This window comes from Lontra canadensis, unplaced genomic scaffold (assembly GCF_010015895.1).
Source record: "Lontra canadensis isolate GAN:19392208 unplaced genomic scaffold, GSC_riverotter_1.0 scaffold124, whole genome shotgun sequence".
Classification (NCBI taxonomy): Eukaryota; Metazoa; Chordata; class Mammalia; order Carnivora; family Mustelidae; genus Lontra; species Lontra canadensis.
The window spans coordinates 3,500,731-3,514,005 of record NW_022631118.1 but is presented as its reverse complement, the minus strand read 5'-3'; the positions used below and the strand labels follow the sequence as shown (position 1 = coordinate 3,514,005).

At 45.6% G+C, this 13,275-nt stretch overlaps 1 protein-coding gene and 1 pseudogene across 7 annotated transcripts in view; both read left to right on the top strand.

Annotated features, from left to right (window-relative positions):
* Positions 1–13,275, top strand: part of RAF1 (Raf-1 proto-oncogene, serine/threonine kinase) — an 84,022-nt gene that overhangs the window by 69,359 nt on the left and 1,388 nt on the right. For all 7 annotated transcript variants that reach the window (XM_032841486.1, XM_032841490.1, XM_032841489.1 and 4 more), the window contains 7 exons: positions 44–171; positions 601–718; positions 8,615–8,699; positions 9,464–9,640; positions 11,240–11,286; positions 12,540–12,658; positions 13,019–13,150. In XM_032841486.1, the coding sequence (XP_032697377.1) occupies positions 44–171; positions 601–718; positions 8,615–8,699; positions 9,464–9,640; positions 11,240–11,286; positions 12,540–12,658; positions 13,019–13,150 (806 nt within the window). The remainder of the gene's footprint in view (positions 1–43; positions 172–600; positions 719–8,614; positions 8,700–9,463; positions 9,641–11,239; positions 11,287–12,539; positions 12,659–13,018; positions 13,151–13,275) is intronic.
* Positions 432–600, top strand: LOC116857521 (annotated as a pseudogene).

Sequence of the window (13,275 nt, the reverse complement as noted above, 5' to 3'; positions counted from 1 at the left end):
TTGGCTTATCCATGTGTGGATTCTGTTTGTCTTGTCTATTAAGCCTCACCTTCAGCCTTGTCCAGCAGCCCTAACAATCTGAGCCCAACAGGCTGGTCACAGCCCAAAACCCCTGTGCCAGCACAGAGAGAGCGGGCACCAGGATCTGGGACCCAGGAGAAAAACAAAATTGTGAGTATGGCTTACAGTACCTCCTATATTTTAGGATTTACTAAGAAAAAACTAATCAGAAATGGGAATACTTTTAGTTGGGGGTTGGGGACTCTTAAAAAAATTTAATGAAAATTATTATAAATGTCTGCCATTTTTGGCATGCTTGTGTTAAAGAATTTGTTGGCTTATTGTAAGGCAGGGCACAACTAAAATACTGTTTTTTCAAAATATCAAAATTGGAATGACAGTGTCTGTCTTTAAAAAAGATAGGGGAATGTAGCTTTGCGCAGTGGCAGTATCGTAGCCAATGAGGTTTATCTGAGGCGCGATTATTGCTAATTGAAAAGATAGGGGAATGTGTGGGTTTGGGTTGTTCTTTTCTCTGACGCCCTCATTAAATAGATTTACCATTCCATGGAGTGTGTTAATGATCTCTGCTGGTTTCAGAGGCCTCGTGGACAGAGAGATTCAAGCTATTACTGGGAAATAGAAGCCAGCGAAGTGATGCTCTCCACTCGGATTGGGTCAGGCTCCTTTGGAACGGTGTATAAGGGCAAGTGGCACGGTATGTTGGGGAGCATTCTCTTTACTGCAAGGCCCAGAAAGGACCAAGAAGGGGATACCATCAGTTCATTGTGCTGTGTGGTTCACAGTGGCGCTCTTAGGGATACCTGATTACCTCTGAAGCTTGAACTTAATATTTCAGTGACCTTTCATAGCATTCTTTTTGGATTCGGTGATGCTGTGATTGGTATGATATGGTTTCCAGGTGAACCTAGAAATTGATGAAGAAGAGTGAGCCCTCCAGTCAAGTCTCGGAACTGATTAAATACAGGCTGCACGGGGGAGGTGTTTTCAGGTTCCTTAGAGGAGTAAGAGTCTGCTACTGTGAGGAGGGCATGGATTCTAGAAACCGAAAGCTGGAAAGAACCTGAGAGATTTGCATGTAGAAAACTGAGGTCCCAAGAGGGGAACGAACTAACATGCCCATAGTCAAACAGCTGGGCTCAGGACAGCCAGGAGCTTCATGAAAGCAAGTTCTCTTGCACTGCCTTGGGTCAGTTGTGGGGAACCCCCATCAAGCAGGGAGCACACAGACTTCATTCTTGAATCTATGTGGAGTGTTAGTGTTCTTATTGTAATGGAAACACTTTGTCACTTGGAAGAAATGTACTATTTTAAAACTGTGGCCACAGTTTATGTATTTTGGCAACATACTTAACATCTTCCCCTCAGATTTTTAATGCCTCTGGCTTTAGCATGTTAGCAAATATTGGGAGTATTTTTTGGAAATGCTACATGTTCCCCAAAAGGCGTCCTTCTAAATTCACATTTTAATGAAGGGGAAAAAAAAAAAAAAGCCCCAAAAATGCCTAGGTATGTTTCCATTTTGGATGGTTTCATGTTTATCTTTATACATACAGGGGCAGAGATTGAGAGAGGCTAAGAGCATCAAATGAACAGAGCATTAAAATCAAGATGTTGAAAACTGAGAAAGACCTCCAGTCTTCTGAGTACCTTACATTATTAACATATGGATAGATGTCATAAATGGTCGATTCCCTTAGGAAAACAAATTTTTTTTTTTTTTTTTTTTTACTATTGAAGTATGGTTGACATACAGTGTTCTCTATTAGTTTCAAGTGTACAATATAGTGATTTGACAATCCTGTACATCATGTTCACCACACCAGTTAGAGCTGCCATCTCTGTGACCATGCAGTATTAATATTATTGACTGTATTCCCAATGCTGTAATTTTTATCTCTGTGACTTATTTTATAACTGGAGATTTGTACCTCTTAATCCCCCTCACCTGTTTGCCCCCCCCCCCCCCCCGCCACCCACACCACCAGTTCTCTGTATTTGTGAGTCTGTTTGTGCCTTTTTTGTTGTTTGTTCACTTGTTTTATTTTTTAGATTCCATGTGTAGGTGAAATCATATGGTATTTTTATTTCACAGATTTATTTCATTTAGCATAATACCCTCTAGGGGGCACCTGGGTGACTCAGTGTAGGTTAAGCCTCTGCCTTCGGCTCAGGTCATGATCTCAGGGTTTTGGGATTGAGCCCCACAGGGAGCCTGCTTCCCCTTCTCTCTCTCTCTGCCTCTCTGACTGCTTCTGATCTTTCTGTCAAATAAATAAATAAAATCTTAAAAAAAAAAATGCCCTTTACGTCCACCCATGTTGTTGTAAATGGCAAGATCTCTCTCTCTTTTTTTTTTTAATGGCTGAGGAATATTTCATTGTGTATATATATGTCACATCTTTATTCATTTATGGCTGGACACTTAAGTTGCTTCCATGTCTTGGTTATTGTAAATAATGCTGCCTTGAATGTGGGGTGCAGATATCTTTTCAAGTTAGTGTTTTCGTCTTCTTTGGTAAATACCTAGCAGTATAATTACTGGATCTTATGGTAGTTCTATTTTTAATCTTTTGAGAAACTTCCATAGTTTTCCACAGTGGCTACACCAATTTACATACCTTTAAACAGTGCACAGGGTTTCCTTTTATTCTACATCTTCTCCAACTCTTGTTATTTCTTGTCTTTTTGATACTAGCCATTCTGACAGATGTGAGGTGATACTCCATTGTAGTTTTGAGTTTTGATCTACATTTCTCTGATAATAGGGATATTGAGCACCTTTCCATATACCTGTTTACCTTTTGTATATCTTCTTTGGGAAATGTCTACTTAGAACCTCTTTGTACATTTTTTTTTTTTAAGATTTCATTTGTGAGAGATAGCGAGAGAGGGAGCACAAGCATGAGTGAGCTGGAGAGGGAGGAGCAGGTCCACCTGCAGCGGGGAACCTGATGGGGGGCTCGATCCCAGGATGCCAGGATCATGACCTGAGCCTAAGGCAGATGCTTAACGACTGAGCCACCCAGGTGCCCCCTCTTTGTCCATTTCTTTTTTTTTTTAAGATTTTATTTATTTATTTGACAGAGATCACAAGTAGGCAGGCAGAGAGAGAGGCCGGGGAAGCAGGCTCCCTGCTGAGCAGAGAGCCCCATGCGGGGCTTGATCTTAGGACCCTGAGATCGTGACTTGACCCAAAGGCAGAGGCTTAACCCACTGAGCCACCCAGGTGCCCCTCTCTGTCCATTTTTTTTTTTTCTGTCCATTTTTAAATCAGATTGTCTTTTTGGTATTTCATGAGATATATTTTGGATATTAACTCCTTATAAATTATTTGCAAATACCTTCTCCCATTCTTTTTGTTTTTGTTGACAGTTTACTTGCTGTGCAAAAGCTTTTATTTGGTATTGTCCCATGGAAGAAGAATGCGATCTTGTGGGATTGAGTGCTTGTATCTGAGACAAGGCTGTTAGTAATTACAGGAGGTGGAGCAGTACATATTGCTTTTAATGCTTCCATTAGGAGAATGTAATCACTTTAAAAAAGAAAAGATTTGTTTATTTATTTTAAAGAGTTGGGGGATGGGCGGAGGGCGAGAGAATCTCCAACACACTCCTCGATCAGCAGGGAGCCTGATGTGGGGCTCGGTCCCACAGCCCTGAGGTTATGACCCGAGTTGGACACTTAACCAGCTGAGACACCCAGGTGCGCCTGCACTTAATTTTTATACCACATTGTTAAAGCATCAGCTGAAAGCCAATAGACCTAGTTAAGTTGTGCTCAAATTTAAGTTTCCTCTTGAGCATTCTTATTTGGGGAGGATTCATAATTTTTCAAAGCATTAGTTATATTTGTCATAGTACTACCTGTGAGCTTGTGTTTTCTCTCAATTCTGTAAGCTTTTGGACTATGGTAAGGGGATATATTTGTTACAATGTTACTTCCAGAAAGACTTCTTTTAGACTGTAGATTAATTCAGGTCTTTTTTAAGTTTTGAAAGTCAAGAGGAACAAGGAGCAATGAACTCTTACGTAAGCCCCTCAGAAAGCAAGCCATGGTCTGTGAATGAAGAAATAAAACAGGAGGCCCAGGGAAACCATATTTTTGGATTGTTTGTGCTATACTTCTTTGTGTGTGTTTGTATGTGTGTTTTCTTGTTGTTGCTGTTTTTCTGGTTCCTATATACAATATAATGTTTATTCAGTTTCTTAAAAATTACAGTTGTTTTAGTGATTTTTAAAATTTTTGATTCTGCCTAGAAGCTGTGAAAGTAGACAGAGTCTCAGAGCAGCCAAGATGGAGGCCTCGGATCCATGAACTAAAGCTTACTTACTTGTGTGAGAAACTGTCCTTGGGCTCACACACAGAGCATAAGTTTGGGATCTGATTTGCCAGCCTCTGCAAATGATAAACAACACATTAAAAGGGATGCAGACGGCAGTACTGATGGTGCTGGAACTATCACTGACGGCATGAGGAGAAGGCAGCAAAGCCTTCAGTCTCGAGCTATTTAGTGTTGAGGCCACCAGCCTGGTGGAACCCATGTCTGGGTCCCCATCCCAGCCTAGTGCTGAGGTTTATAACTTTTGAGTCAGTAAGAAGAGCAGGAGTGGTGTTCATTCTATTCTGTTCTAGAAAGCAGGGGTGTACCTAATAGGTCTTAGATAACTCTAAATGTTTAAAATAAGAAATGGGTGTTTAAAAAAGGTAAAAACATTCCCCATTTACCAACTGATAATAGCTCTTCCTTCTTCAGTAGTAGCTGAATGAGATACTAGTATCCTACTAAAAACTTGATAAAATCAATAGGAATGTGTCTTAACTTATTTGTAGTATTTGGCTCTGACTTCACTGTTAAGAGAGAGTAAGAAGCTCTGGTGTTACGAAAAGTAACCACTTCCTGCAGTTGTTCTGAGCTACCCTCTGTAACATGTTCCCTGGCCATTTACCTCGGTCATTTATATTACTTGCTAAAGGAAGGAAGTTACCATCCTTTATATGTTGTTAAGACTGCCAACTATAAGGGTGTGTGGATAATTCCAGAAGGGAAAGAAATGTTAATACAATTTTCTAGTCCTCTTTGAAACATGTTCAAAAGAAGAGATTAGCAGGAAGCAGTATTACTAAATGTCTATTGTGTGGAGTGGAGTGCTGGAGAAGTGGACTTGAATGGTGTCTTTGGCCCCGAGGACTTCCAGGGCAGGTTGGAGATCAGCCTTTGTTGGAGGCCCAGACCTGACCGTGTACTCCTGGGGGCCTCCAGCTGGGCACCGAGTCTCAGCTTCCCCACCAGAAACCGACTCCTGACCTGTGCTGCAAGCAGTGGGGTCCCTCGTACTCTGTGCCAGCGGCTGTCCGCACAGACTACTCTGGGGCTTCAGACAGCTTGTCCGTTTGTAACAGTCCTTGCTGATGGTTGTACCGTAGAATTCATTTGTTTCTTTATCCAGTGTTTTCTGAACATGCTTTTAGTTCCAAGCATTCTTCTAGGGGCTATGAATGAAGCAGCAAACCAAACAGAAAAACATTCTCTTACAGTGTTTCTATTCTGGTGGGGACAATAACTGAGCAAAATGTAAAGTGTATAATAAGGCTAAAGAGAAGAAAATGGAGGGGAAAAAGGTATGGAGTGGCAGGCCCCGTGGCCAGTTTGGGTGGGTTAATAGGAAGGATTCTGCTGAGGAAGTAGCACTTGCATGAGGCTTGGGGTGCGCAACCAGGGGTTTGAGGTGGTCCACTTGCCTGTTTGAGGAACTTCCGGAAGCTAATAGGATTGAGGTGCAGGCATGGGGAGTTGTAGGGTCTCATAAAGATGTTGGAAATCTGTAGTTCTCAGATTATGCAAGACCTTCGGGAGGCTTGGCAAGCCTTGGCCTGAAATTCAGAGTACTGGGGAGCTTATTACTGGAGAACTCTTTCTAGTTCAGAGGAGTCCTGCCAGTATAAAACCGTTCGTTCTTTATTGGAGTTGAAATCCATTTTTCTGTAATGTTTGCCCATTGCTCCTAGCAGACTGAATTCCTGTTATGGCAATGCTTGGAGTATTTGCATGAAAGTGAAGGAATGCTATAGTATGCAGTCTCTGAGTTTCAGTAAAAAATTGCATATAATCTCTTCTCTTAACTGCAGACCATGAGCTGGCAGGCAGGATGGGTCCTTGTAGGTGCCATGGAGGCTCTGTCTTTGCTTTGACCATGTTCAGTCTTCCCACCAATGACTTGGGCGAAGGCACAGGTGTGGACAGCGGATGCCTTACATGGAGCCGTAGTACAGATTTGAGTAATAGGGTTCAGAAAGATGAGAGGATGTGAAGTGGCTCTGGTGATGGAACAAAGAGAATATGAACTCTGAACAGGGATAGTAAGTCCTGCTCACTCTGCCAGAAAGTAGAGGCTGGAGGTGGAGGATGTTCATCGGATTGCAAGGTCAGGGTGAGTCACCATAAGCGGGCTTTGGCTGCTGGTGAGTCTTCTGAACTTTGAGGTTACATTATGATCAGGTCCAAAATGGGTGACACAGAAGGTGAGTTCAGTGACAGCTGGAGTGGACTCCTGGGAGAGCTGTAGAAAAGGGTCCCAAAGAACAACCCTTCCTGAGGGCCCATCCATCGTCCCCCAAGCCTTCCTCTGCCCACCCTGGCCTATCCCTTTAAAGCCCTGCCTAGTGCCTAGGCCACCAGCATTGTACTTTTCTCCACCCTCAGTTGACTACCATGTCAGATCAGCCCACCTTCCTGAGGTTTCTTCCCTCCACCCCTCCTTTCTGTCACCAATGTCACCACTATTGGTTATGTCTTGTCTGCAGAAGGGATGCAAGGCTCTTGGGGCAGGACTCCCCCGGCCTCCGTCCTAGTCTGTAGGGGCCCAGATCACACACTAGAGTTCCCTAAACATAGCTCATGTTTCCTTCATTCCCCCTTACCAATTACCTTTGTTCCTGGTGCATCTAGTTTAACAGCCTGTCCCATTTGGTTAAATTCTTCCCTTGGCTTATATCCCACTTGTTTCAGAAACCCTTTCTATATCCTCTCTGCAAACAGATTTGCTCTCCTCTTTGTCCCCCAACCCCAGCATTCTTATCTTGGCTCAGACTGCTCCAGAATGAGCAGCTCTGCAGGAGACTCTTACCCTCCTGCTCAGTCAGAAGGAACCTTACTTAGGTGGGGCTGCCTGGGTTTACCAGCTCCATCTTCCAGGATAGAAGGCAGCTCTGGGCCCTCTGTAAATGCACGTGCTGGTGAATTGGATGAGCTCCTGCCATTAAGTGGGGACTTCACCTTTAGATGATATAACCAGAGACCACGGGGCAACAGTTTGGGATCTGACATAAGAACCATCTCTTTGCCAGTTGGTTCTCAAGTGAGGTGAGGAATGCTCCCCCAGAAGCTGCAAGGGGGTGTGTTTGATAAGGGGAGGAATTCCATTACCTCCAAGGTGCCGTCAGCCAACTTTGATTGATCCTCAAAGTCTGTGTTCTAGTAAAATTCACTTGCCAAGAAAATCTGAGGTCCTTCTAGGGCTTTGTGTAATTTATTATAATTACTATTAAAAATACAGTGTAGAGACACTTGAAAGTGGCTTCTCAATCAGTAGCACACATAAAGTAGAATCAGCCTCTGGATGTTTCTAAGGTTACGTAATGAGGCTCACAGTGTGACAGTCTTGTCAGTATGGAAGTTAGAAGGGCGGCCATTGGAGTTAGACTGGGGTTCTGATCCCAGCTCCTGCACTTCTGGTTTTAGGCTGTATGACCTTGGGCAGTGACTGAGCTTTTGTGCTGCCTTTGAAATGAGGGTAACAGTACTTAAGTCACAGGGCAGTTAGGAGGACTGAAGGCGATAATGCTGGTGAGCACACACGCCGTGCCAGGGCTTGGTAAACAGTGAATCACTAGGATTACTTCTTTGAGGTATTAAAGGCAGAGAAGCTTAATTTTAGTATCCTCTTTGAATTTGTAAAAGGCACCTTCTTAGGTCTCACTAAAATGTGGCTGCTGAGGGGTACCTGGGTGGCTCAGATGGTTAAGCATCTGCCTCCGGGTCAGATCATAATCCTGGGATTGGGGCCCACTGCAGGTTCCTTGCTCAGCAGAGAGCCTGCTTCTCCCTCTCCCTGCTACTCCACCTTTCCCCCTGCTTGTGCTCTCTTTCTGCCAAATGAATAAAATCTTTAAAAAAAACATTCGAAACAAACAAAAAAATGTGGCGGCTGAGTTTGGTATCAGTTGCTTGCTAAACGGCCTGTCTCCTGGCCCCGTCTGTGTCTGCCACTGCCACCCTCACAGGCCCAGCTTCGACCATTCACAAGCGACCTCACTGCTGGGGAGGCAAGGCTTCATAGGAAGAGTTGAAAGCAAACCTGTTCAGGGCCCGTGTGGTAGTATTTGAAGGATAATAGTATAATATATAACTTTTTTCAGCCACAATTAGAAATTTAGAAATTTAGAAAATTAGAAATTTGTGTTTTTGTTCCATATGTGTAGGTAATGTGATACCTGAATAAGTGATTCACTATCTTTCTCAAAACTAGGGTATGTGAAAAACAACAAAATAAGGTCATTCAACTGATTGCACTGACTACAAACTAATTTGCAGGAGATGTTGCAGTAAAAATCCTAAAGGTTGTCGACCCCACACCAGAGCAGTTCCAGGCCTTCAGGAACGAGGTGGCTGTCCTCCGGTGAGTAGGGCGCAGGCCGTCCAGCCTCCCCGGAGCGGCAGGGGGTGGGCATGGCTGGTGGGGCAGAAGCTGCGGAGGAAGTGGGCTGCAGTGCACGTGCACCTGTCTCCGAGGGCCTACGGCTGGCACGGGTGCTTAGCGTTCGGTGCGGAGTCCTGTGGCTAGAAGTCCTTCCTTATAAGTGAAAGGGTGTGGAAAGTTTCCTCCAGCTCACCTGGTTGTCAGACCTCTAGAAGGGCCGCTTGTGGTGAGCACAGATCCCCTTGCACTCCTCCAGGCCTCTGGGCCCAGGTTCTTCTCTGGGTTGTGGTTTGAGATATAGAGAAATAGATTCTGTTTTCGCCTTTCTTTCCAAGAGCTCTTTGTATGGCCAGTTTGCCTTATTCTGGAAGACCTTCAGCTTCGAAGTCCTTGAGTCGTTATTTAGACTTGTAGGAATGTCATTATTTAGATTTGTAGGAATGATGACAGATTGCACAGATTAGGGGTCCGTGACCCCTGTGGGAGGAATCATGAGCGTATGCTGATTGGAGAGAAAGTCCTCTCTCTCAAGGGCAGCACTGAGGGGAATAACAGCGGGGTTCTTTTGTCACAACACCCGACTCGATGATCAGCAATTTTGCATGTTTGCTTTGCCAGCCACCCAGATAGTAAGCATGGTGGCGTCAAGGACACACAGGACCCCGCATCAGTGGGAAAGCAGAGTAGATCTCTATTCTGCAGCAGCTGAAGATTCAGAGCCTTTTTCCTCCTGTCCCCTCTAGCAAAACACGGCATGTGAACATCCTGCTCTTCATGGGGTACATGACAAAGGACAACCTGGCGATTGTGACCCAGTGGTGTGAAGGCAGCAGCCTCTACAAACACCTGCATGTCCAGGAGACTAAATTCCAGATGTTCCAATTGATTGACATCGCCCGCCAGACTGCTCAGGGAATGGAGTGAGTAGATGGCTTGCTGACTAGAAAGTCTGGGGTGCAGACATCAGCTTGCCCTATGTCAGGACCTAGTTTAGGAAAAAGCCAAGTCTGCTGAGTGGTTTCTGGGATACTGTTGCACAGCTGGAAAGGAAGCCTCCGGAGTGGGCTGAGGGAGTGAGAACTCAAGGTAGCTTGTCCAGGCCGAGGCCGCCTGCCTTGGGGCTTAGATTGGGGTTCGAGCCAGTGCCCTCAGAATTTACCCAGACGCTGAAGAGTTGTGGGATTTAGACCTCCTGCCTGGACAGCCGTGGCCCTGCCCACTGCGGGAATGCGAGCTCTGAGGCATGGCCCACCGGCACCCGCGCTTGCTCTGCAGGGGGGACTGAGCAGGTGGTTTTCCGTAATCTGTTTTTCTTTTGGAGCATGCTTAAAAGTCATCCCGAGCACCTGCACGTGACACCACCCGTTTGTCTCTGTGCTTGAACACATTTCTTTGGGAAAGGGGTGTGTGTGGTGTGGTGTGTGTATGAGTCACACTTTTCCTCTGAGGTACCTCTTCTATGGAAGAATGGGAGCTCCTCATAGCCCCGCATGTCTGAAGGTATAAGCTAAAGCTGTGCTTGCAAGTGCTATGTAAACTCTCACTTTCTCCCTTTAAAATTCTTACGGAATTTACTTTCTTTTTTTTTTTTCTCAGAATTTACTTTCTGTACATTTTAAGAAATAACTAGCCAGGGGCGCCTGGGTGGTTCGGTTGGTTAAGTGTCTGCCTTTGGTTGAGGTCATGATCCCAGGGGTCCTGGAATCGGAGTCCCACCTCGGGCTCTCTGCTCAGCGGGAGTCTGGTTCTCTCTCCTGTCCCTGCCCCCTGCTCCTGCTCTATTTCAAATAAATAAATAGTCTTAAAAAAAGGAATAGAATTACTTTATAGGAAAAAATTATGGATCTAATCCACACACTATACAATTAACCCCTTAAATGCATACCTCTTAGTGATTTTTAATATATTCACAGGGTTGGGCACACATCTCCACTATCTAATTTTAGAACATTTGTCATGATAGAAGACGAGATAGGGGTGCCTGAGTGGCTCAGTCGGATGAGAATCTGACTCTTCATTTCAGCTCAGGTCATGATCTTGAGGTCCTGGCACTGAGCCCCGTGTCCGGCTCTACACTCAGCATGGAGTCTGCTTGTCTTCCCTCTGCTCCTCCCCATGCTTGTTCACCCGAGCTTTCTCAGACAGAAAGATAATGAGTCTCTTGTGTCTAGCTCGACTTTGCATAACGGGTTTGGCAGTGTCAGTACCTCATTCTTTCCTGTAGCTGAGCGACACTCCGCAGTACGGGCAGGCCACATTCTACTTATGCGTTCATTAGTGGGTGGACATTTGAGTTGTCAGAATTACTGTTTGAGTAGGAGTGATGCTTCAGTCACTGTCGCCTTACCTCCAGGCAAGGCACGATGTGGCCTAGCCTGTATCAGTGCTCAGCCAGTCCCCACTTGTAGCCCCTTACCAGGCAACAGGTGCTCTGGTGGCTTCCTTCCTAGCCGAAATTTGAAGCTATTTCTACCCATGTCCCTCAGACTGTTTTTAATAGATTTATTTTCCCTTCACAGCTATTTGCATGCAAAGAACATCATCCACAGAGACATGAAATCCAACAGTATCCTTTGATGGTTGTTTTCATTTGACTGCTCAGTTCTAAATTTAGAAAAACAGAAGGGAGACTTTTTAAAGTTTATCCCAGCAAATGTGACTTTGGAAAGATTTCCACAAGATTTGAGACACATGTTTGGCTTATGGTTGAAAGTTTTATTATGCTCTTCATTACTAAACGTAAGTTGGAGGAATGGGGCTTTTGTCTTTCATGTTTATTTCTAGTACGTGGACAGTGTGTATCTGTTCAGAAAGTGGCTGCAGGCCAGATGTTTCAAGATCATTGAAGTGATTACTGAAAATTGTTTCTTCAGTGAACAGAAGTGGTTTCTTCAGAGGTCACTGTTGGAACCAGCCCTTCCCCTTTCCGAGACTGTGTTCCTATAGAAGGGCACTGAAGACGAGGAGTGTTTGTACTGTAGGGCAGGAAATGTAACCCTTGTCCACGTGCCTCCCGCCTGCAGCCAAGAGGAGCGTGGATGGCGTTACAGCCCTATTCTGCTTCTTGGCCAGTGAGAGGAGCCACAGTTGGGTTGAGTCAGATTGTGGGATGTGGCCTATTTGAGCCACATGTCTGAGGTATGGGATATGTTTTAGTGATGGGTTTTTGGGAGTGACACGTCCCAGCACGAGAGCAGACCCCGTAGATTTGAAGGAGGCATGCATTACTGCATTGGCGGATCCCAAGTCAGACTTAAACTGCCTGACTTCTTTATCCAGAAATGAGGTGAGTTTGGTCCTGATTTGAAGTCACCAAGCAGTACCTATTCTACTGAGAAATCTCTTAGGACAGAGTTCAGTGCTCAGGGATATGCCATTTTGTTCTTCATGTTTTAGTCGTTTGAGGGCACAAAGCAGGCAGAACAAATGTAAGCCGTCACAGGCCAGGTCTGCCTCCAAGGAGCAGCAGATGGCAGCCCATGCCCTTAGAAATCTTGGGGTTTAAGACCTCTATTTCATGGGAAGGTCAGAAAGCCAGGGACCGGGCACCTAGATGTGGCAACAGGGAAGGGCAGCACGGGGAAACTGCCTTACTTTTGGCCGAGCCACATAATCTGACACCCTGAGCAACTGCTGCTTGCCTCCTGGAGGAAGGGGACTTTCAGAAGAACTTTTTAAAACTTTAGGAATCTAAGCAAACCAGAGAAGGCTGGGGACGGACAGGAGGCAGAGAGAGGCTGCGCTCTGAAGACCTTTGGGAAGTGTTTCAAAATTAAGTTGACCGTTCTTCTGAAACCACAGTCCTTAACAAGCATTGAGATATATTTCTCCATGAAGGCCTGACGGTGAAAATTGGAGATTTTGGTTTGGCAACTGTAAAGTCGCGCTGGAGTGGTTCTCAGCAGGTTGAACAACCCACTGGCTCTGTCCTGTGGATGGTGAGCAGGCGAGGGTCCCACTAGCAGGGTGCAGGGGAGAAGGGGTGTCCTGAAGGTCTGTGTGCAGACTCAGAGCATTTGACATTTCCCCAGTACCCAGATACCTCAGAGAGGCCTTCAGTGACATCAGGCAGCCGGAGGCAAATGTGAGCTTTCTGAAAGCTGGTGACCAAAACCATGCAGAGGCATAGGTGCTGGGGCCGAAGCTGGGCTTCCTGAGCCTGTGTTAGCCTGAGCCTGAGCAGGCCAGAAGTGTAAACTGAGGAAAGGGCTCTCATGCCCAGCGGGAGGGGACAGGCCTGGTTCCTGGAGGCCTGTGGGGCCCAGATGGTGGTGAATGAATGTATCGTGTCCTTGTAGGCCCCTGAGGTGATCCGAATGCAGGATAACAACCCGTTCAGCTTCCAGTCTGATGTCTACTCCTACGGCATTGTGCTCTATGAGCTCATGACAGGGGAGCTTCCTTACTCCCACATCAATAACCGCGATCAGGTATGTGCCCTGGTGCAGACTGGCTGCACAGGGCTGTGGAAGCCCCTGGACCTCCTGCAGTTTGAGCAGCAGGAGGGATAGAAGTTGCTGCCGTCACGTTGTTCCTCCACCCAGTCCCTCAACTG